A 26,298-nucleotide genomic window follows, 5' to 3' on the forward strand; every position below is an offset into this window, starting at 1 on the left:
GGCGAAACAACAATATACAAACAAAAGAGAACGGGAAAAGGAATGGAAAAGCGAATATAATGGTCTACCGGGAAACAAAAGGCTGAAGATCATCCGGTCCCATTAGTGTGTCCTTTTTCTCCGTGGAAAACCCCGGAACGGTCCTACGGTTGGCCGCCCGCAGAGGCAAAAGCTGCTGGAAGCCGTCGACAGTGTGTTTTGTTGATATATAGTGCTAAGAAAGGGCCTAGCATTACGTTCTGCTCGACACTAAGCGATTGTGTGGAAGTGTTTTCGTACTTTTTCTTGCTTTGTGATTTTTTTTATAATAATTCTACTTCTACATTGGTTTTTTCAGCACAGTTCGGGTTGAAGGAAAAAGCAACAAAGTGTGTCGATTTACGCTACTTTCTTGGAAGGATGAGTTTGTGTTTCTGTGTCTAGGTTTGTAGGTTTTTTTTCATGTGCATTAGTATCATCGATTGTGAGTGTGTTCAAGTTAGTTCTTTCACCGAAGGCGTCCGTTTATAGGAAAATTACCCCGTCGCCCAAGGAAATTAGTTTTCTTCAGTGGGAAAACACAAAACACTCAACACGGAGGGAACACTTCGGGCGGGTCAGAAAACAAGCTACAAAAGCTCTAAGCATTCCACCTGGGAGAGGAAAGTACTTTTCTCACAATCGCCCAGAGGCAACTACTAATGTGTGACGAGTGTGTATAGTGCATCAGTGGAAAGTGTAAGAGCATCGAAAGGAAGTCTAGTGTTCTACACAAAGGAGTAAGAAAAACAACCAAACGTTCCACCTTCCCAAGGGGGCACAACCAGCCAAACAACAAAACGGCAGCAAATATGGCCGGCTACGTCTGCCATATTTTGCTGTTCTTTGTTTTCACACAGGAAACTGCTTACGGTAAGAACTGCTTATATTTATCATTCCATTATTAATGACGACGCGTCTCACCTAGGACTCAGGGGGCTGGAAAGCAAAAGTTTCCGTTGCTTTTATACACTAACAAAGGCCTTCGAGAGAGCGAAGAGATGGGAAAGGGGAAATTTTACCAAATACTTCAGACTTCGGCAAAACGATGTTCTTTTCTCATGTGTCTGTAGGGATTGAGCCGAGCTGGATGAATAATTAGAAAAATAGTAATAATGAACGAATTGATAAACGAATGAATTATGAATGCGAGGCAACGAAAAATTAAAAATGAAATTAATCGCTAGATAGTTGGCAACGAAAATTAGAAGAGCGATGGCCTACTACTGAACCGAGATGGATCTGCAGATGGAAAAAGATGGAACAAAGTAGACATTGAAAAACGGAAAGAGTTGAACCATCAGTCTTGTGATTGAATTTGACGAGAGTGGATAGTGAAAATGAAACAAGTAGTTGAATTTGGATGTTGAAATATAATGAAATAGAGAAATAATCCGTGAGATCACGACAATGGCGCAAGTCGGTAAAATATAATGGCGAAATATTTGAAGAGAGTGGTGATAATTAAAAGCTTTTTGTTTTTATTTTAAAATAGGAAGTGATATCTTGTTGTAGCTCTTTACTCAGAGTAAGGATGGCGTACCATATTAATAGAATACCCCATATTGGAAAGTTTATTGCAGAATAGCGATTATATGTCGCGGTTTTTCTTTTGTCAAACAATGATGCAAAATAACGTTGAATTAATATTGATCAGGTTGTTAATATAATAGCGATTGCCTTTCGAATAATGCTATAATAATAGCGATTTCGGAGAGTGAGATATATTGAGGATAAGGAGAATTAAATCTATGAGGTTAACATCAGTAACAAAAAGTGTTTCGTAAATATCGAGGTTTGTGAAAGAAACTAGATGGTGGTTTCATATCAAAGATGGATTGCTTCCATGTCATTGGAATAATTTATGTTGTTAAACTTTCTGTGAAAGATAGTGATTATTTGTCGATGTTTTACACGAATAGTGGCTGAAAATTGACCAGATTGACAAGCAATTGTTATTTCATATTGGAGTTTTACTTCAGATAAAGTTATCGTTCCATTTCGTTGGATATCATGGCTACTAAACCAAAAGTTATGAGTTTTGCATGGTTCATTACAATTTTGTCTTGTGAAACACATTTTTTTTTTTTTTTTTGACACCTTCTACGAGATATCGAGACATATTGGAAAAGTTGTTGATTAGTTCTTAGAGGTTAGTTGTTATAAAAAGAGCATTACATCGTAACCTATGGTGCAAAATAGTTACACCGTGTCGTAGGTATCGAGATTATTGAGGATTGGAGTATATTTTTGGAATCGTTGTGTGCAGTAGTAAAGTATGCAAAATAAAATAGTTTCATATCTTGTCTTTGAGAGACATGGATACGATTTCATAAGAGTAGATACGATTTCTTAAAATTTTCTCAGCATGGAGGACTGAGTCATTGAGGAAATTTCTTGCAAACGGATCAGATTCAATAAGACTCTCTGTGTGGAAGATCAATATGGAGATGGGAATAAAAGATTTCAGTATAGAGATGAGAATACAAGATTTCCCGAGTGAAAGACCTCAATTACTAAGTACTTCTCAGAGCGGAAGACACAAATGAAATATTCCTTGAGAAGAAATATTGTTATTCATAGAGGTTCTCAGAGATGGCGTCTCACGTCGAGAGAATAGTCAATATTGAAAATTGATTAAAAATAGTGATTAGTTATCGCGGTTTCTCGCCAAACAATGTTAGGGAAATGGCGTTGGTATAAGTTTGCTATACTTGGTCTTTGTATCGATGAATTTTTGAAGTTCTTTTTGTACACCTTCTACATTGTGGTATTCAGATAATTTTGGAAAGGTTGTCGATTGGTTCTGTGAGGTTAAGTAGTAGAAATATCGTCACTATAGTATCACGTATCGTATGGTACAAAATAGTTACACCGTGTCTTAGGTATCAAGATTGATAAGTGTTGGAATATAATCATCGAGTCCTTCTGATTAGTAGACAAGTAGAGTAGATGCAATTTTTAAGATTTTCTCATAATGGAAGACTTAGTATTAAGGAGATTTTATAGACATTGAAAGATTCCAAAGAAGTCCTCCTTTACTAAGTGCTTATCTGAGTGGAATCCTCGATGAAGTTCCCTGAGAGGAACGGCACAGATGCAATGAGGTGGAAGACCTCCTTTAAAAGGTGCTTATCTGAGTGGAATTCTCGATGAAGTTCCCTGAGAGGAACGGCACAGTTACAATGAGGTGGAAGACCTCCTTTACTAAGTGCTTCTCTGAGTGGAATCGTCGATGAAGTTCCCTGAGAGGAACAGTACAGATACAATGAGGTGGAAGTCCTCCTTTACTAAGTGCTTATCCGGGTGGAATCCTCGATGAAGTTCCCCGAGAGGAACGGTACAGATGCAATGAGGTGGAAGACCTCCTTTACTAAGTGCTTATCTGAGTGGAATCCTCGATGGAGTTCCCTGAGAGGAACGGCACAGATGCAATGAGGTGGAAGACCTTCTTTACTAAGTGTTTATCTGAGTGGAATCCTCGATGAAGTTCCCTGAGAGGAACGGCACAGCTGGAATGAGATGGAAGACTAAGTGCTTATCTGAGCTTATCCTTTACTAAGTGCTTATCTGAGTGGAATCCACAATGAAGTTCCCTGAGAGGAACGGTACAGATGCAATGAGGTGGAAGACCACCTTTACTAAGTGCATATCAGAGTGGAATCCTCGATGAAGTTTCCTTAGAGGAACGGCACAGATGCAATGAGGTGGAAGACCTCCTTTACTAAGTGATTATCCGAGTGGAATCCTCGATGAAGTTCCCTGAGAGGAACGGCACAGGTGCAATGAGGTGGAAGACCTCCTTTACTAAGTGCTTATCCGAGTGGAATCCTCGATGAAGTTTCCTGAGAGGAACAGTACAGATGCAATGAGGTGGAAGACCTCCTTTACTAAGTTCTTCTGAGTGAAATCCTCGATGAAGTTCCCTGACAGGACCGGCACAGCTGGAATGAGGTGGAAGGCCTCCTTTACTAAGAGCTTATCTGAGTGGAATCCTCGATGAAGTTCCCTGAGAGGAACGGCACAGATGCAATGAGGTGAAAGACCTCCTTTACTAAGTGCTTATCTGAGTGGAAACCTCGATGAAGTTTCCTGAGAGGAACGGCACTTTACTAAGTGTTTTTTTCCGATCCGATTAAACGATCCTTCGAGAGGAATGGTTTGATTACTAAGTCCTCTTTGAGTATATAAAAAAGGAAGAATAACAATGGTGAGGAGGAGAGAAAGAGTTGATACATAAAAGATATTTGGAAGGGAACACGTACGTTATTAGGATCTTTTCCGAGTTGAAGGAATTCTTTGTAAGGAATGGTAAAGATTAGAAGATATTGTCTGAGAGAAAGAACAATATGAAAATTTAAATTAAAGATTCCCCAAATTCATAAGATATACATATTCGGGTGGGAGACACATTTGTAAATATACTTTCTGAAAGGAAGTATTCATATGGAAAGAGATTCCCTGAGAGGAAGACACAGGGTTCTAAAGTTTTATTTAAGTGAAGGAATAGGTGTTTGAAGAAATTCCCTATGGGGAACGTTACACATTCCACATGTGTTCCTAAATGGAATACAACCCCAGGGAAACAATTGTTATTCATTCTTTTAAATTATAACTATTTTTCGTTATGTATTTGTACATCGCGGATATGTTGGATGTGGAGCAACGAAACGGATCCTTCGAGAATTTTTCTAGTGGACAAATATATCGTAAGAAGCTTCAATTTTGAGGATGGTATCGGGAACACGGCGTTATTCATCATCACCACCAACACAGTCAAACCTGAGAATCGGCGTAACTCGGTGCTAACAAAGCTGAAAAGAACCACGCAAAAAGCAGATCATCCTTAACGTTTGGATTGAAGACGGCTGATCAAGGAGTTCAAATACGCTGCTCGGGTTTGGCCTGTCCATGTTACTATGTTTGCCTATGTTCAATATTTCCAGCACTGTTGATAATTTTTCCAGCATGTTCGAGAGCACATAGTCATATTTTCTACGGATGGACGGATGATTGGAATGTTGTTGTAGAAACTGCGGCTGAAAGTTCTGCACAGAAAGCAGATCAACTTTAACGACTGGATTGAAGAGCCAATGGACGATCAAGGACAGAAAAAGGCCTTACAAGATTGTTGTTGAAGATATTGTTTTAGAAGTTGCAGCTTGTCTCGAAGGTACAGAGCGACAATCGAATGTAGACGATGTAATGGACGAAATCTTAGCGGTAGCTTCAATCGTGACCGAGCTAAAATTTCTGTATTTGTCGAAATTATCCCGAAAACACGAGCACTATTCAGTTTTGGAGCAGTCGGGATTGATAAGAAGAAACAGTTGGAGCATACGTACGGGATAGCTGCTCGGAGCCGAACTTATAATTCAACGGAGAAGAGACATCTTTCGACCCCGGATTCATAACTATTCGTGGATGAAATTCAGACAGCATCTGGAGTGGACGCAGTCCTGAATGTGGCCTAATAGTCTGCATTGTTTTGAGTCAGAATCTATTCAGAAATGACTTAACAACTCGATCAGAAAAACTGCACCTTATATCGCATGAACGGGCATATCGCAGAATCATCAGTTGTAAAGCCACGAAGTGATTTCTTCAAAAGTTCCCCAGAGTTCAATACCAAATACGGGGAGGACAAAGGAGCGAGAATTATAATCTGTTCGTCTGTGTGCAAAATCAAATGAAGCCATCGAGTGACAGAATCTAGGTGTTATAAAGGTTATGGCGGTTGCGAAATAAGAAGCACTCCTAGATGGATAAAGATTTCGTGGAAAGTTCCCCTGCCTTTGGGATATGAGCAACTTGAACGATTGTCCCCAAAAAGGACTAGTGAATGAAGTACGTAGGATACTTATTTGCGGACGAAGATTACGAGACGAAAGAACCCAATTTAAGGGAAGGAGATTATGTAGTGAAGTTATTACCACGAAGGACTAAGAGCTACTCCACTATCTCCAGCGAATATTATACACTATCGAATAGAGTACAAAGGTGATCATCATCAATGATTTCGGACTCGTTTACTAGGAACATTAACGTAAAAATGTAAACGGTTCGGAAAACAAATTGGGAAGCAAGCCATTAAATTGCATCAGTGGCCGATAGTAATTGCATGAATGGTACTAGCAGTCCTCAACTAACAGAACCGCAAAGAATAATTAAATAACCAAGAGATAACAGGATACGGTTATGTATCACGATTGCGATGGAGAGTAGAGGTAGTGGAGGATGTAGGGATTGAGCCGAGCTGGATGAATAATTAGAAAAATAGTAATAATGAACGAATTGATAAACGAATGAATTATGAATGCGAGGCAACGAAAAATTAAAAATGAAATTAATCGCTAGATAGTTGGCAACGAAAATTAGAAGAGCGATGGCCTACTACTGAACCGAGATGGATCTGCAGATGGAAAAAGATGGAACAAAGTAGACATTGAAAAACGGAAAGAGTTGAACCATCAGTCTTGTGATTGAATTTGACGAGAGTGGATAGTGAAAATGAAACAAGTAGTTGAATTTGGATGTTGAAATATAATGAAATAGAGAAATAATCCGTGAGATCACGACAGTGTCCACATCTGCGCGAGACGTTTGATTGATCTACGTTCGGCTGCCAGCTTCTTGATCGGTCAAAGCAATGAAGTCAAACGAAAAAGAATCGAGTCAAAAGATTACAAAAACTAAGCTACGACTCGGAGACGCAATGGTTCGAAACAAACAATACCTTATTGACAGCACTGGCAACAACTCATTCGGTTTGCGATTTTATGACTTCGACAGTAACAACAGTTACCCGGTAACTTAAGAACCAAGTTTGTGTGGCATTTGAATGAAATTACAAGAAAAAATGAAAATGAAAAGATTTGTCTATCCTGATAACCAGCATAGCATTTGATTTCTTTTAAAAATAATGGCAAGTCATATCAAGCAACTTTCGTTAACCAATCACATTCGGAAAGCAATGAATAACTTTCGTGTAACATCATAACTAATGCTGATGAACAAAAATTCAAACCACGAAATAATCAAAAGTCAACATAGTTGTCTCAGTACTATCGGATGTTGCATCGGACTTCTCGATGATAAAAATCCACCCACCACCCTTTCCTAGGAGAGCATCAAGCTTCATCAAAGCCGGTCTCCAAGTTGTTCTAAGCTGTACATGGTCCTCCGGGATCAGGACGTGAATGGATCGAAATCTCCGAAGATGTGGCGGAGGATAAACGTTGTCTTTCGCCGAGCCGTTGTCGTCGTGATTCTTAATCAACTTTTGTTTGCGTTTTACCAGAGCGTCTTTGGTTCATAATAGATGTGTACCATCGATCGTACACCATCAAGTCGAGTCAACTTCATCTCGGGTACATCTAACATTTTTTAAAAGAATTTACCATGGTTCATGCATATCAGTGTGACATCAATTCCTTGGCATATGAGTGTGGTTCGCTGAAATGTAGGAAATGCCTTTAAATGGCTCAACCACAGCCAGTAACGTCCACAAATAGTACGAATCTCAGTGTCTTGCGCCGTGATTGGAGGTCTTGTGGCTTCTGCTATATCCAAATGTTGCTTTTGCAGCATTGCGCTTTATCGAAGGCAACTTATGCTTTGCAGCACGAAGCCTCAGTGAAAAGTGAATTTAAAGACCATTATCGACCAATTTTCATTGGCATTTAATTGAAACGACGGGTGGGTGTCCGCTCTCGTGGTCTCCAGGACTCCTGTTTGTCCGCTCCTTGGATGTCGCTACGACCGCTTGCGTTCGTATGCGCTTGTTCCCTCCGTTAGAACGATACCTCCCACGACAACAGATGAAAGTGGCAGTCTCACCATTGGACCCGGAAGAAGATGCATTTGCATCGTCAAACAATGGACCCGTTGGGGAAAAGTGCTCTGATGCAGATGTTTCCCAATGCGAAGAGCTGCTTCCTGCCGGTGCATCTCTCTGCTCTCTTTCGACCGATTCTTCTTTTCGTCCGGGTTTCCAGTGTGCACGTGACGTTAAAATATTTGCATTTCAAATTAGCCGACATTGAGTGTGCTAGCGTCAGTTGAGAGCTCCAAAGCCGTGGAAAGAGCGCAATGCCGAAAGCCCGGCTTCAACCGATTCAGCAAATGGAGCATCGCTTCGGTAGCTTATGCAAATTGCTGATACCTGTGCGCAGTACAGTTTTCACTGATGGCTCAGGTAGAAAGCACCTTGCGAAAGCAGTGATCATCTTGTAGAAAAACAATTGCATTGTTCGTGACGGCCAGGTTCCGAGCCATCCACTGTTTCAAGGTAGATGAAGAGTTGAAACCTTGAACCCCCAGGTAGATTTTCAAATCGTGATTCGCAAAGCTGGCCAGTTTGTTTAGTTTGTTTGATCACATCTGAAATGTCACGAATTTGATTAAAGGTTCTGGTGAATTTGTGTGTCCAAGTGTTTCATAATGAATTGTAGAAGAAAGAGAAATCGTTAGATTCAAAATCAATAATTCAAAATAAATTTTAAATAACCAATATTTCCATTTGGGACTCGACTTGAGAATACCGCCACCGTATGCAATGTTTACGCTCCTTTCGGAAGCCAAAGCAGGGAAGACTATTCAAGAGTTTGGAAGTACATTTAACTAAACTACTAAAACTGACCTATCTTATGTCGGAATTATAGATGCTATTTGACATCTTTTCTTATACTCCCTAGAAACAACTTATGCCTCTGCAGCAATAAGGCATAGAGGGGAAACTCTGTCTGTGGAACAGTATCTTCATGTTCATTTCGTCTTTGCACGTTTTCGACATTCCTACACATTCCGAGCGAAGTACAGGTTCTTCGAAAAATCTCCCGGAGCCCATTCGAACACGACGATCTAAATTCGAAACGACGGAACTTTCACCAAAAGTTCCCGACAACCGGTGGGCTTATCTGTTCAAATGAATCAACAGGGCACTGAGCAACACAAATAGAAATTCTGCCGAAGAAGTGTAATAGCTAATGTACCACGTACTAGGGATTTGCCATCAGAAGACGTGATAATTACCGGTTTGGTCCAAGTTTGGCTTCCTCTTTTCGTTCGTACTCGCTTAAGTTAATGCTAAATTTTTCCTACCGAAAAACTTTATCGAAGCACGTTCCTCATTCCGGAATAAAGAATAGAAGTTGAGTGTTTTGGACACGGGTTGAAGTTCACCCTTAGGATGGTCGTCGATCGGATTATTTTTATAAGAAAACCTTACAATGGCAATATTTATTATAAAGAAAACTTCACATTGGCCGTACGATTGCCTCGAAGACAATTCCCCTATTTCACCGACAAGTGGATCATAAAATTTCCATAACGATGTCCCGAAGAACGTTTATCATAAGAATTTCCACCCCCGTCTACAAAACTTTGGATAAACGCTCCCGAATACCTGGCTCGACTCGTTGCAAGATATTTCGTGACTCATCTCGTTGGACTAAATCATACGTCGGTAGATCTTTCTGTTAAGATCACGGACACGGTAGATTTTGCGTCGCATTTGTTAGTCTGGCGCCATCGTGGACGAAAAATTCAATCAATGTTCCATTGAACCCTATTCTATAGCGACAGAAACGTATCCATGGCAGTTGGCAGTCAAACAGAAAAATAAAAGGCACAAAGTGGTCGTCGCCATAAATCAAAATATTCACAACACATAAATGCGACCCTTATGGTGGTTGTAAAGATTATTGAGAGACTGGAAGCGAAAAGTGAAAAAATTTACATTGAATCGAGAACAATCTTCACCCTCATTTATGTTGAAGTTGTAATTTTTTCTCGAATCTAATAGCCATGGAAAGCGACATCCAATTATTGTTATGAATGAAACAGTGTTCTATAGAAACTTTTAAAGATGCATTACTTTCTTCTTAAATCACTTGCTGAAGTAGATCGACTAAACTAAATTATTCGAAATGAATATTGAAAAAACAACATAATAAAAGGATGAAAGGACGAGAGCTTTTTTCTTGCTTCTCAACATGATGAACTTGTAATTTTAGAATGAGAAAGTATCCTTTAATCGTCAATCTTTCCACTTTGATTCCGAAAGTTGAGCGTCGAGAAGTGAAACCGGCAATGTACAAGTTTCTTTCAGCACTAATTTTCTTCCAATAATGCCGTGTCCATGCATTCTTAAGAAAAGTTAATTTATATCCTGCTTGTTAAAAAAAGAACTGCTTTCAAGAGTACTCTTAAATGCAGATCAATGTCAATACCGCAAAAGCTTATTTTCAAGCGTTCCGAGGTTCAATGGTGTTTGATATGCGTCTTTCAATGCTCGTTTCCAACCGAGGATTTCCTTTCGATATTCTTCGCTGCTTCACCAGCTCCTTTGAATTATGTCTTGTGTGACTTGTGTGTATTGAAAATGAAATAGTTACTAACCACGTTTCCTCATCCCCCGGGTAAAACCTAACCCATATTTTGGAAGCCCTGTCGGTAACTTGAGCGCTCGGGGAAGTTCATCAATAGGTTTGAAAAACTTGTACGTTTGCTTTTCCATCACCCGGGAGAGGGTGGCTGATAAATATTCATTCCAAAGTTTTGTTGCAACTTTATCAGCTGAAAAAAAGAAACCCACGCCGAAATCAACACTGTTCGAACAATAGCCTTGAAAATTGTTGCTTCCGTCTCGTTTGAAAAGTTTCAGCTTACCCTACGTTTCCAGAAGTTTTCGCGGGAAGAAATGGAACACGAGGAACGCTCCCGTTTTTCGCCCGAAGACTTGCCCAAGCAAAAGAAATAAATTCAATCTCGTACGGGATTTTTCCTTTCCCTCCGCAAAAATGGAGCTACATGGCTTAGCGGTAAACTTGCTGCTACTCGCTCGCACTGTCGGAAAATGCATTGCATTCCGTCCACCTCGGATTAATGTGGCCATAATGTGGATGAACTTCGTGGCGAGCCGTTTGACACCATTGTACTCGCTTGGAACCTCAGTCGTACGGATTCCCCGTGGGATGGATTTTTGTATAACAGCTGAAAACAGTTTCCCTATCTCCATCCAACAACGTCTCGCAAAGAGTCGGAGGCAGTCTATTTGATTTACTTTTCCGAGTGCGGGGTTAATGGCAACGAGAGAGAACTTGCAAACAAAAGTCACTATCCGTAATCTAATAAATTTATCGGTTTCCTTTAGTTCACGTGTGCGGAGCGATATCTATCGGAATAGAGGAGAACAACAATGGGAATGGGACACAACGGAAACCCTACATTAGTTTCATGTGAAAAACGGTAGCAGTACGTAATATTGTCGTTTGTTTGATTAGATCTTCTACTTCGATTCGCAAACATGCTTGACATGGATATACACGTTTCGAATCGCTTTATTCTGTGCGCTCGTTATGAAGTTCTCGAGACCATTATCTCGTTTGCGATGTATTAAAACTACGTGAAAACTTACTTCACATTTCCGAACGCCATACCCAACGGCGCACTTTGATGTTGATGATCGCCTGATAGGCTCGATTGGAAAAATCTGCCGTTGGTGCGTATTCACCATTTTAGTTATCGCCGGAAAAAATATCTCTCATTTTTTCGGACGGTTGGGGTAGTTGAATTTTCCACATTTCAACCCATCAACCCACAACCCTCAAGCCCATCAGTGTATCTGCTTGGAACTCACATAATCAAATCAAAATTGATATCGCATATCGGGTGGGGAACGCAGGGTTTTGCGGGAAACGATCCAATTTTGCGTTTGATTAACTGCATCGATCAACCGCAAAAACTGTGCATCCTTCCGAGGGGTGACCGAAGTTAAATAAGGTTCGAACTACCTTTACTTCGTCCAATGGCGATTTTATGTCCGCACCCCAACATAAACGCGAAACAGATTGACCACAGGCAACGGTCGATTCGGGCAAAATATAACTACATTTAACCTTCATTCATTTTATATCGTGAACAAATTTTCGATCCAGGCAAACGTTTAAAATTGTTCCTTATTTTGAGGAGTCGTATAATTTTAAAATCGGGTACATACGCTTGTTTTGAAATATATCTCAATTATTATAAAATCGAAAAGGAAAACTTACTTACATACCGAATCACCATATGGGCTGAGAGAACCACCTGAGAGAGAATTTTTTTTTAAATACTAGAATCAAATGTCATGGAGTTATAATTAAAATAAACATTACAGTTCAACAAAACTGTTCAAATAATAAATACATTTTATTACATTTCATTATTACAATTTTCATTAGAATAATCTGACTTTTTCTCTCTTCAATCTTAAGTTTTAGCATTTTCTTCTCATCTGTTCAGTTTAAAGAGGCATGATAAATTTTAACATGTTAAACAAACAGGTAGGCTAGCTTTGTTAATGTTCTACATACACTGCCGGGGTTGATAGGTGAGATGTAAAACGCTGTAATTACATTTTATTCCATTTGCATGTGTCTCATAGTAAACAAAATTTTTGGATGGCTTTATCTGACTTTTTTTCACTTCAATCGTAAGTTTTCACGATTCCCCCAAATCTGCACAGTTAAAAGAGGCATGAAAATATTTAACATGTTGAACAAACAGCTTTTTTATCAATCCAAACATATCTTTCGGTATAAGGCATTTGGCTGTATCGAACAGTAGCATATGAACACAAAAAATTCACCAGAAGCAACAAAAAGTCAAATAGATTTCTCCTAAGCCCGGCCGGTTATGGCAAACCATCTGCTTGCCTATTATGATCCCTTCCCTCCCGGTTCTCATCGTTTGGCAATCCCTTTCTTAATTGAATTTCACTGCGGTTGCAGTATAGCCTCGAGGATCTCGTAAAGCCCTTGCGTTCTTTGAAACATACGGGATTTAAATCTACGCATCTACGCTGGCTAACTTCTCCAATGTCGAAACAAACTGTCGTCCTTGAATGTACCGACCGCAAAACGATTGCGCCACACCGACGAAAACCACCATCCGGAGTCCTTTCGTCCTACCCGACCCTTGAGGGTAGGGTCGTTTCACTCCATTATGCTGTCGATTGGCCGTGTTCCGGTTCGGGAATCGATTGTTCGGTTTTATTTTTAGATGATAGCTTCAACATCTGTTTCGGCAAATGTTACGTGGGTTAAATTTGTTACGGGAAGTGTACTGTGAGTCGTTTGGTCGCTGTCCTTGTTTGTTTCCTGGAAGTCCTGACGATACGCCATCTTCATGGTGACTCATTCATTGACGGCTCATTGTTTCGCTGCTTCTCACGCAACGTTCATCGAAACACACTCGATAGATACACTCACGCCGGTAGAAAATTAAAGAGAAGTCGACATTTTAAATCGTTCCTCTCCAAGAAGCATTCCTCAAAGTTCTCCGGCCAAGAACATGCTTTCAGGGTAATTATGACCACGAGAATGGTTAACTTTAAAATTAAAGACAAATCACAAAAAACCACAGCCTGGTCCGCAGAATTGGTGCGGCGGTTCCTTGGAAGGTTTGGGTTGACGTGAAAATTAAAAGTTTGAACTTGAAACACTTCTCACCACGCTCTCAAAAGCGCTACCGCATCAACATTTTGTTCGCCCCAAATCCCAGAGATTGAAGGACTACTTTACCGACAAAAAACCGGAACGGTTATCCGGTTTGATTTTGTAATCAGAAACCACTGGAAACCCAACGTTAGTGGTTAACAGGGACAAAAAAATCATGAAAGTGTCAACATCAAAGGAAAAAATCCTTTGCCCCGCGAAGCGATGGGTGAAATTGGAAAAAAGGAAATACTGAGTTTGGAAGGGTTTTCTACACCCGTCGCCACCCATCTCGGGCGCGCACTGAAAGGACTACTTAGGCGGTAGGGTTTACAATGTGGCGTAACGAATTCGTGTTGCAATGTAGCACACTGTTGGAAAGGGTTTTCGATTTATATTCAATTTTGTTCCTCAAACCGAACCGATGTTCTTCGGCGGAAGCGAGGCCGTTCTGATCACATTGTTGTTGTGATATTTGTGATATGCTATTTTCATATGAAACGTTTCATTTCATAAACGATGCTACGTTTTAAAACTGAACCTGGTAAATGGTTAACCAAAAATAAAATGCTTAGGTTATTAAATAAGTACTGTAAGTGGAATGTCCATGTTAAAGATGGATGGTCACAACAGCGCTCTAGTTGGCGAAATCAAAGGAAAGACAAACCAGCTTTGTTTGCCTAATCTTTAACAACTTTATTTTACACGTAATCTTCGTTTTGTGTTTCGTTGTGCCAAGAAATCGTCTGGCATTTCCTTCTTCCGAATTGAAAAAGAGATTGAAGGCCCATTCTTCGATCCTTTTTATATTTTCTAAAAACATCGTCGTCGCGGCGACGTTTATGTTCGACCAGCTTCGTTGGACCGAAACGTTTCCAACAGTCCATATATGTAAAACTTGAACGTTGCTTTATTTGTTTTAACATTTGGAATGTATTTGATGAATTGAAAGACTGGGATATGATTTGAACGGACAATTGATGATATTATGAAGATGATAAATTTAAAGAATAAATTGGATGATAATCTATTTGGAGTTGAAAACAAATTGGATTTTTCAAGGCCCATCAAGCCTTCTTTTAAGTGAGAAATTCCTAATTAGTGATAATAAAATAAAATTATTCACTCACTTTACAACGCCGAACATGCCACTTAAATAATAAAAAAAGGAAATTTATTTAAGTGGTAAAGTAGTTTTTCTTTCCACTTTCCCTTATTCGAACTGCCATCATTAGAAGCGATAAGGTTAGCACTCGACAAAAATCGTAAAATGTGAATTTATGTGTGTAACTATCAATTCCATTGCATAAAACAAAGGTAAACACAGCACACACCTTGTAATTATTTTCCAATGACTGTTTCCTCACTGGGTAAATAGATGAAGTTTTCGTGTTGATTGTCATTTATTGCATGTTCCCTTTCAATATAATTATCACTTGTCCCTTGGAAAAACCACAGTATTTTCCAACGAGCACCTACTCTGTCAATGTAACTACGTGTGATAAAAAATATACAGTATCGGAATCTTCTCCATCGCCACTCACCACATCCGCAGTTTTCTTTCTTCATGTTTGCATTGTTATGCCTACGAGAGACCGAGAGGCCCACCCCGTCTCCCATCCTGTTACTGCTCGATTTCGGCCGAAGTGCTCTAAAGCCTCCTTAACTGCACTCAATTACTCTCCCCCTCTTGACTTTTGTACTTGGCTTCCTTCTTCACCTTCGGTCGACGTTCAAATCCACTTCAACCCAGCGTTCCTTCGCACCGGCTTCCGTTCCGACTCAAACAAACGTGCCAACGTGCCATAACGCCATCGGTTACCCTCCATCTAACACTCTTGCGTGCGGGTGGCCAGGACGGAAAACGGGCTCAAAACAAAAGGGAGTGAGTTTTATGGGGTAGTTTCATGCGATTATTACAACGTTTAGTTTGAACGGAAAATTAATAGAACTCAATTACCTCCCCTATTCCACGCTGTCTTCTAGTTGACGTTCGAAGACGAAGAAAACTTGGTTGGGTGGTGTGTCAAGTGGTTGGGGATGTGTCTGCCGTCTTCGAGCAACCAAAGCACGAGGGCCGATCGGGGGTTGCGTTACGCCTTGGAAGGATTTTGGCCAACTCCACTCGCAAACCGATGTTTGATGTCACACACACGCACACAAAAGGGAGAACTACCTGCCTCCATTCGGTTGTTTTACCGACCATTATGGAGGGATGATTGATTTTTAATAGGATTATTACAATTAACTGCGAAGCATTTCCCGAAAGTCGCCACGTCACGACACTTCCGGCCATGATTTATTTTCTATTCGTTCGTCGACCGTTTAACGTCCACATGGGTGTTAATTTACCATTTCGTGATTACTCTTTTTAAAATGGTTTCTAAATTAGAGTGCTTTTGTAGAGAAAAAGCATGAGTTAGGTTCTTTATGGTTTGGTTATGAACAAATTACAACTTTCTCAAATTACTTTTTGACAATATTTTTGAGGAAAATACTTTTTATGTTTTCTCCCACAACTATTTACAATCTATCTTTTGTTTCTAGTTAACGAAACACTCGTGACACCCCATAAGCAGGGAATTTATTTTTATTTTCAAAATGATCGCTCAACATGGTTCACCCTCATCCAAAATTGGCGCCGTCCTCCAAGCCGCTTGGATTATATGAATAGCAGCGGATGGATGTTATGACATGTTGATTTATAGTCTGACCATTTTCTCCGGCGGACTGTAACGCTCGTGATTGATGCGGACCCGCCGCAGGTAGCAAACTGCAAGGAACTCAAAATAAGCCATTCCATTTGAATGGTTGGAAAGCGCGTAGCTACAGCTGTATCTAGGTTCCACCATCGTTGGCTACATTTTGCTCAATTTTTGAAGTCAAGCGATGCGCAATTTGAATATCTTTGCTCATTTGCATACGGCAAACGGAAACGGGCCACCGGAAACGCAAAAAAATGTATGCAAAGCAAATTACAAGATGGATGTTGTTGTTCAAAAAGTATAAAACTGCTCTTACCACCATTGCCAGTCTTTCTGGAAACGCTCACGACATGGAAGAAAGTGAAAACCTTCCTGCAAACGCAATCATAAGCATTCTAAGGGCTTATAAAATAATAATTACATTGTCATCGTCGGCCGACTCTATCAGAAGCTGGTTGACGTTTTTCCAATCAAGTCCTCGGAAAACATTTTCACAAGGTCATATTTTCAAAGTCACTACAAAGCTTATTTCACCCTTGAACAACATTTCCGAACGGGTATTGACGCCACCGCCATTGCAAAACATCTGCCCAACCGCTGACAATAAACAATGGGAGCCACTCAAAATAACAAGTTCAAACTAATGATTCATTAATCCGTCATATCACTCATACATATAAATTGATTCATTATTTATGCCATTAAAATTAATGAAACTGTCAGCAGAGTCCATCTCGGGCGCCATTTGTTAGGAGTTCGCTTTTTCTCCGGACCTTTCCATTAGCTTTGGTTAAGAAGTGATGGCATGGATTTGTGAAACTGGAAATCATAAACCCATTGACGAGTGGTGAAATCTGGCACGCGATTAAATCTGAACTCTGTCGACAGTTAAAATATTTAAAGCATTCGTGCGTAGTTAAGCAGTCAAGGCTTGCGGAATTATTTCTGCAAAATCATTCCTTCTCGGGAGTGGAAAGAGAGAAAGAGGTCTCGACGCGTATCACCGCATGAAGCATTCCATAAGCGATTGTTCCAAGGATTCTTTCACCGAGTAAAAGGTCTGCCTTATTGTTCTCTCGTTATAGTTTTTCCTTTGCTCCTTTCTCGAGAAAAGCTTGAGTCCATGAATTTCTTCCAAGGCGTGAAGCTTTTAGGAAACATTGATGGTTAAGGCCGTCCATGTTTCAATGAAAACAATATTAATTGGAAAAAAATCCACTGGATCGATATAAAAAGTCATCCTTATCGGACATGTTTTGGGTTTACAACACCTTCCAGAGGCAGTTATTTTTCCACTAAAATACCCAATTTACCACCACTCTCTCTCATTTGTACCCCAAACCTCAAACCTAGAGTTTTGCAGGTTTGATTGAATCGGAAAGTTGTGTTTTTTCCATCTTAAGCCTTAAAGTATTGACGACAATGTGACGTACATTCTACTGTTTGTGGTAAGATTACACGCTCGCGCGCTAGCACATCGGTTCCCGTTCGTTCAACAAAATGTTATCTTTCGATTACGCTTATCGTTCAGCTGATTTGGGGCTGAATAGCATTTTCCCAGCTCACCACATCTGTTCAGATTGGCTTCGAGCAGCGTCTCGACAATTAATATTCATAAGCTCCAAGGAAAGCCTCTCCATAGCCAAATGGTAAGGCGATACAAGGTAAGGCGTTGAGATTGTTGGGGGCTGATAAAAAATTAACTCACCTTGCACCTGCTGGCTCATATCGAGCAGAGAAAAATGAAGACATCGAAGCGGTTGGACGTTAACATGCTACCTAATTTATTTATGGTTTTGATCATTAATTTATATTATAACCCGACGGCAAACCAACTCACGCGCTCAACGAACCCGGATACAGCTTCTGTCACCAGAGCCATTTCCTTTTACTTTCTGCCGCCTATTGGAAAGCATCCTTCTTCAGGAAAGTGACAAAGTGATGAGTTAATGAGGAAGGAAAGGCGCGTTTTCTTTTTCTCTTGTCTGAGGACGAAAAGCAGGACTTCCCGTGTATGTTATCTGCTACGATGCCGACGGAGCTGGGGGATTTTTTGCAGCACATCCACCGAAAGTGTTCTTTTAAGATGATGAGTGTAAGAAGCCACCGTTCATTTTTCTTTTTGTCACAGTAGTACTGTGACAGTACTCCTGAATGTGAAATAATATCATCAAGGCGCATGGTGTGTGCTTTTATCTGCGTGTCTGCACAGAAATCTTCTAATGGACACTGCATACCATGTCACGGTTTTGATCTAACAGGTACTAATGATACCTATCGTTCCATCAAACCCATCATATTAATTGTAATACTCGTCATAAAAACTTCCTTTTAGCAAGGAGAGAGGTAGTTTTCGACTTAGGTAAGAAACCATAAATAGAGAAACTTTCATGTAGACGATAGTTCAGAAGAAAGATCGTGGCTAAGTTTTAAGTTAGGTTTCATCAAGAAATAGTAATTGTTTAACTAATCACTTAGTAATTGTATTGTGTAAGTGCTACACCTAAGACTCGTTTGATTGATGTTTAAGTAATGCTCTTATAAACTTGACCAATAGACACCGTCGCTTTTGAAGCTTTCCAATTACCATTTTAAAGCACTCCTGATGTTGTTGAAGCTTAGATCAATCATTGTTTTTTAATAAAACCATCTCTATTTTATATATCATACTCTGTTTTTCAAACAAACACAAAACAAGCAAATATGCGATGTACACTTCCGAACAAAACAACAGCGGACTGTAAAAATGGACCAAATCGTTACTTGTGTTTTACAAACCAATGTAATTCTTCCGCTTCTAGTTAACAAAATATGAACTCGTACACGATTCCACTTTAAATAACTCTTACTATGTTTTTGGTGCATAATTATCAAATTTGATCTCCCAGCCTAAAAACCATCATAAACATAAATTATGCATAAAGTTTGAACTCGAGCAGTGCTACCTCAGAATGTTTCTAAACAAATTTGCCTAAGGAGTGAAAGATTGACTGATACTCAAGCGTAAACATAATCCTTCTTTGTTTCCGCTTCTTCACAGAGCAACCAAATTAAACAAAACGTAAATTGTATATGCCCGGACCATTGCTTTAAGATACATTTGCGGTAAATAAATGTAAGGAGAGTGATAGAACCTGAGTGTTAAGACACTACGGGACTGACTGAGATCGAGTGGGTAGTCAGTCGCAGTTTGGAGTTGACAGTGGACAGTGACGGTGAAGAAAGGTCAACGAGCCAACCAGAGTGGAAAATGAAGCAAGGAGATAACGATACAAGATAATCAGACGCGAGATTACTGAGATTAACATTGTTAAGTCAGAATCTATATTACATAAATACATAAAATTAACAAAAAAATCCAGGCCACATTCATTCATTGATGTTTAAGATGACATTTAATAGTAAACGAATTAAACAGTTTCTGAATGGCATGGCAAGAACGGTTTCCGAACAAACGAGTTTGACCTTCAGCAAATATCATCAGTCGTGAGTTTTATAAATTAAACACTTTTCACCAGGGCTCCACTACCAATCCATCATCACTTGCCAAGTCGCGTCCACAAACGGAATAGATACTTATGAGCCGCACAAGACCGCTTCTAAACGGTTTTTGAAAATCCATCGCCGTTATCGTGAACGATCCCACTAGCCACATTTCGCATATAAGCGTTATGCGACCAGCTATGTCACTTTTCCCGTTAACGAACAAAGGCCGCGTTTTCCGGTGAGCGGAAGGAAATCATGTTCAGTGATCCCTCGGGGACGCCACCACTGTAATAATGTTCCAATTTTCTCGGACAATAAAAAGCTCATTTCACCGAATTGTTTCACCCAACCCCTCGCTGGGTTGCCCTTTTCCACAAACGGTTTTCTGTTTTGGTTGCTCTACGAATGGAGAACTGAATCCGAACGACGGGATACCCAGAGGAAATTCCAACCTACAGCATGGAATTCAGCATGGAGAAACGTCGTCCCGCTAGAGGACAACGGGCTTGGGATACACTAGGGCGGGGGATTTCGTCCCCTGGAGCACGGTTACATCGGTCGGATGAAGGATCACGCTGATGACGGTATTCGCGTACGTATACACATTTGATAATGAATAATTAATCGCATACAAAACTGGGATCAAGCCTCGCTGCTTCTGATGCCCCTCGAGAGATGGAGTACAATAAATCGCCTACTTATCCACCAGAACCCCTTTCGCACCCTGCAGACTGGAAGGCCGATAGGACATGGTTTCCACTTTTCCCATCAGCTTGGCACTCTAGCAGCAGTCCACCACCAACAGCGATGAGGGACACCAACAGCGATGAGTGATTGACCTTTGCGAAACGTTATCTGGAGCGGAGGGATTTAATGGACAATGGAAACAATCGAAACCAAATTATTTCTTCCGAAATTAACTCTATTTTTGCAATTATAGAAACATAATTTCAAAATTAAGGGGTACGCGACAGCCGAGCGGTAGCGCCGGTTAGAAAATCGGCCCATGAGTGCCGGGGCTCACCACCTTGACGGCGTGGGTTCGAATCCCAACCGAGACCGGACCCTCCCCTGTACGAGAGGACTGACTATCCACGTACACATAGGGTAAAAAAGTCTCGTAAGCCCTTAACGGGCAGGCATGACCAAGAGGTCGATACGCTAAGAAGAAGAAGAAGAATTTCAAAATAAGTAATGCTTTACGCAACGATGTAACTTTCCACCTTTTGCTTCATCCTACGGCGACTTGACACACAACTCGACGTTAAACGACGACCGACGTCTCAACAGAGTCCACTGCCGGCAAAACAAGTTTGCTGCATCCATCAAGGGGCTTAATTGAAGAGACAAAGTGGCGTGAGCATTGATATTTTATTACGTCTCGTTGTGCTGATAATCCTTCTAGGCCTAAATCCCCAACTGGGAGCGGGGAGTAAAAGAAACGAGAACCTTCAGACCACAACAATCCTACAGTGCCCTGGATTCTGGCCAAATAGAACCAGTCGGAGATTGTCCTTGAACTACCAACCTTCCGATTCGATTATCTTTCCGAATGGATATGGATTACCGTAAATCTTGATATATCACCTCGATTTTGCTTTATTCGGAAGTAGAGCCCCGATTTCTCGCATTGGTGTCTAAATGTGTCGGGGTCTCCGGGAAAAGAGATTACTCTGTACACAGGGGATGCAGGAAGATACTTACTCTTTTCGAGAGCAGAAACTACCACTGCCAAAAATCATCACCGTATTATCATTACTTAATGGGCAGCGAGATCTGTCCTCAGGGACGGACATTTTTGCTGTGTAGTCTGAATGACTTCAGCAGTAATTCTACGTTCGTACTCGGAATCTTGCAGGTAATCAAAAATTTACCAACTGGAGGCCATATATTATTTGTTTGACGAGATTAAATGAGCGGCCTGTTTGTGTTATTTTCATTTTACCGTTTTAGTTTGAACAGTTAATAAAACCCAACGTTAGGCAATACGTTGATCAACGTGTTTGGTAGGTTCAATATGAGTTATATGGCTTCACGTAAAAATTTAATAGAAAACTGTATGAGAGTGAAATTGTGTCCTGAACAAGGTAAAACAATTAAGTATACCTAATTTGACCCTGTCCAAAGTTAATGCACTCAACATATCACAAATGCTACACAGCAGATGAATAAATTACATTGTAATAATTTTTGATATTTTGTTACGAATATGTAATATCATAAGCATTGTTGCTAACTCAATATGATTCGGAGTTGAACAAACATTTGATGAATTCTACATCTGTTTGATGATACTTGCAACAGTTATTTTGGAATGATAGATACTTGTAAGATTTCTAATGTTTAAAATAAAATCCTACAATTGCATGGAAAAAGTGGTTAGAAAAACCATGCTTTGCGTAAAGTTTTGACAATGTTAATACCTGTTTGTTGATATTTAATAGATATAAAATTGAGATATAATATCTGATTTTCTGAAAAAAGTTGCTTCTGCTTGTCTTTCAATATTCGTAGATATTATGAGCTCATCTACATTACATGATATTTTTTCATGTATAGATCTGAAATTTAGAATGGAAGTATGAGCATTCTGAGAAATGAAGATTTTTAATAATTATGTATTCATAAATTTACAGAAGTATATCAACAAATTTTCCATTCTTCAGTTTCATAATCTTTTGTGAAAGTATTTGGAAGTTTTTCAAATTGCGAAATACGTATCTTGTTGACAACATGGTAGCCAATCTCTGTGGCATAACAATGTAACTATTACTTTGAGCTAAGCCCACAGTGACCAAACATCTTTTTGATGTTTTTCTATATGTAAACCCGGTAAGAATGGTGACAATCTATAAAATGTCTGGCGCGTCCATCCGCTGCTTTTAATTTTCGTGCTCGAACTTATCCTAAACACAAAAATTTTTCACATGCCATCACGATAAACGACGTGTTAAATGGTGTACGGACCCCCCTTTCCTTGCCGGTTGACAGGAAATACTCTGTTTGTGACAATGTGCTGTGAAAGATTGTTTCGTTTCGATTCGATTCGAGGCTTTGGAACGGAGCCGCAATATATTTCGCGTTATTTTGTCCTTACGCTGCCTTCTGTGTGTGTTTGTTTTTCGATTTTCAAGCCAACCTTGTCAGCGTTAGCACAGCGTGGTCCAGGCTGACTTTCGAAAACCAGTCTATTATTGCCGTAGGGTTCTGTTGAGGGTTGAAATGTTGCGAACCGAATAAAAACCATTGAGGCGCCTCCCTAATCACTAATTGAAATAAAAAACAAACCACCCCACCCGCGTTCCCCTTCGACGGTGGTTTCGGGCGCACACCCCGCCGGCAAGTTGAAGGATTTCCCACCATGCGCACGCAGTATCCGGGCACGGCGTCCCTTTTGTCATTGCCTGGCGGTTAAGCCTACTGAGGAGAAGCAATGGGAGGGAGAAAAGCGATAAGACAAAAACAAACACGGATCGCCATATAAAACAAAACAGTACGAGTGATTATCTGTCGAGCGTATCCTTGCAACGTTTTTCTGGAAGGTCAGAACCCCACCGGGAAAAACGCGTACCGGTGCAGGGTGAGGAAATGGCCGAAACGGGTGGGGAAAGTGTCGGTGCCGGGTGTCGCAGGTATTTTTGGCCATCGGGTGGAAAATGGCGTTTCCGTCGGCGTTGGTAGAGCGCAGGCGAATGAGATCGTTATCGAAGCGTTTCGTCGTCGTTTGTCGCTCCCCGGTCGTTAGCTGGCTTTCCATCTCAGTGGATTTGTTGGTATGTGTTTTTCTTTATCGTCTTTTTGTGCCCCCAAATATTTTGAATCCACAATAAGGTCTTCCGATTTGTTGCCGGTTGGAAGAAAAACTAAGCCCAAGAAGCTTCTTTCAGAGAGATCTAGTTAGTTTTGTTGAAATTTGTCGAAAAGGAAATGGAAAACACGACCGTGCAAGAGAATGAAATCGATGCGTATCTAGCTGACCCTCTTTTACGCAACACACATATCATCAACAAATATGGTCTCCACCACCGGACCAGACGGGAGCAATATTTTACCGTAAATTAAACCAATAGTTAGAGTAGTCGGTTTAATGGCGGTCAATCATGAATGCTGAAAACTTTCCTACACTCAGTCTTTCATCGGACCGACCATTGTGGGACCACGTGACGGTTGTGCGATGGCAGTTCCGTGACGGCAGAACATCAGCGGATACGCACCCTACTATCGGCTGCCTCGTTGCCATAATGCACCGTTTTTCGTCGCCTGTGGAAAAGCCCAACTTGAACCAACGCCGCTACACAAAATTGCGAAACCGAAAAGGAAACCCATGCCGGAACAAATCAACCTACTGTTGGACAGGAGCAGGCGAGTCCTCGGCATGTTTTATGAATACCCAATTGAAGTCAGCACCCTCCGCCGTTTGCCGAGGCCCTTCCTTTCCACTACGACGTGAAGGTCATCAACAAATTCCATTAAAATTTCGAATGACTCATAACCTTTCCGACGACTCCATGGACGAAAAACTCCTTTTTCAGTACAAAAAATACGTTTGAGAGTGGGATGGTGTGACCCCTTTATCGTGTGGCCCGAGATGCCTTCTGTACCGACGCCGTGCTATCTCAGGGTGGCTTCGTTTACTACTGAGCTGAGCTTCAACGATGAAGGCGCGCCCAAAATGAGTCCTTCGGCTGGGCTCATTTTCCCCGGACTTTGATGAGCTTCCATGAGGGACGAGCAGAGATTCCATACCGAGGACCGAGGCTTGTATGACAACTTCTGGTACATTATTTAGCAGTTCATTGTACACACATCGCTGCAGCTGGCGTTGGCCCGTCAGCCTCCGGATGTCGAATACAGGTCGAAATAAAAGAAACGTCGTGTGTCTCGCTGTCACATTTCAGGGTTGGAAGCTTGTCTGCACTGGGCATCGGCTTCGTTTTTCAGTTTCGGGGTGTGGAATGGAAGAAAAACCCTGTGAAGTGGAGCTACAAAACGGGACAACCCAAACACATTCATTTTGCCAGCTTGTTTTGCCAAACGGACAATGTGTCAACCAGGGAAAAACCACCGTATCCCTCATCCACAATGCACCACACCCGTTGCGTCGTACGTGAGTTGGTCGAGTCAGATAAGGGTCGCACGAAAAAGATATGTTCGCCTCAGCGTGACCACTAACGTCCCCCACACAGGGCAGGATGGAATGGATGGAAGGACAAGATGAATGGTTCGGTAGGTGTTTGCACTTAACGCGATACGGTCAACAAATGGTCGTCGGTATGTGGGTCCGAACTGCTGAATGAAGGAGATGTGTGAGAACCGGGACTGTTCCCGACTGCTTTCCGCCCCGAGTGCTACGAGTGAGTCGACTCTCGGAGTAGGAGCACATTGGATCTGGGACACTTTTTCCCCTATTTGCCTCCACGCTCGTATGTAATCGGCGGCATCTGTTGCAGCATACAGAGACCATATTTTACCGTGGTCAACCTGGCAATGACAGTGACGATAACAATGTCCAGCGATGCTACCGATACGGGAGCTTGCCGAATTCACTGCAACTGATAATGATGGATCTATCCTGCAGGATGAAACAGCAGGATTGCGGGCGCAGTGTGGCTTCCTATTTTTGGAATTTGTTTTATTGCAACATGATAAGGCATGCAACGAATTTTCTTCCTAATGAAATGTAACTTACATTAGAACAATAATCTCATTTGCATGAAGAGCGTTAGAGTGATAAATCATGAGATTTCATAATCACTTTTACATTAACAACTATGCTTAGCTTTCAGCATACAATCACGAGCTTGGATTCTAAATACTCATTAAATCAAAGAAAACAATGGTTGAATGTGCTTCGTCTTGCATTCATGTCATTCATTTCCAAAACTAAGCATGATCTTGACATTCTTGGCAGTTAAATGAAAGCAATATTAATTGTAGTCAAATCTCTTTCAAAGCTCTTAAATGAAAATGATTCATGCTACAGTTCTGCAAAAAAATTCTCAATTTAAAAGTTTGAATTATTCACAACTTGAATGTGGAAGTGGCTTACGCAGAAATAAGTTGTCAGTCAAATTTAAAACCAAATTAAAGCGAGAAAAATAACAATGTTACATGAGCAAAACGTAACCATGCAAAAAAACTGAAATATTCACAAAAGGACAGCCGTGGAAACTTACAATTTGCACGACTATGTAAATTGATCGTAAACTAAATGAGCTTTTCCCCATATTGGCAAACATTTTTTCAACAAAGTTCCTTACTGATTCTGTTGAAAATAAATGAAAATATATAATTAATTTTACATTTCTGCATCGATCGAAACGTTCACCGGAATATCATGGGGCAAAATCACACAGCAGACGGAAAAAGATCGTTTAATGAATTTACGATCGGCCATATTTGACCAGCGAAACATGCGGACCGTTTTCTTGGAACCGTTGTCACACTAAAGCTATCATTTTCAGCACTTCCAAGAAATGGTCAGCAAAAAACCCGAAGGATATTGGTACCTAACCTAAACCAGGACCGTCGTGGACAATAATGTGATTTTTATTCTACCCACGTCAGGATTCTTCTCCGATTTTTCCTCTCCTTCTCTTCATTCACTAAGT

The 26,298-nt window shown here is 40.7% G+C and overlaps 1 protein-coding gene across 1 annotated transcript in view; it reads left to right on the forward strand.

Moving 5' to 3' along the window:
* The first annotated feature begins 830 nt into the window (after positions 1-830).
* The window catches only part of LOC131285681 (protein amalgam-like), a 56,881-nt gene continuing 31,413 nt past the window's right edge, over positions 831-26,298 (forward strand). Inside the window, exon 1 of the mRNA XM_058314539.1 lies at positions 831-891. Coding sequence (XP_058170522.1) covers positions 831-891 — 61 coding nt within the window. The remainder of the gene's footprint in view (positions 892-26,298) is intronic.

This window comes from Anopheles ziemanni, chromosome 3 (assembly GCF_943734765.1).
Source record: "Anopheles ziemanni chromosome 3, idAnoZiCoDA_A2_x.2, whole genome shotgun sequence".
NCBI classification, from domain to species: Eukaryota; Metazoa; Arthropoda; class Insecta; order Diptera; family Culicidae; genus Anopheles; species Anopheles ziemanni.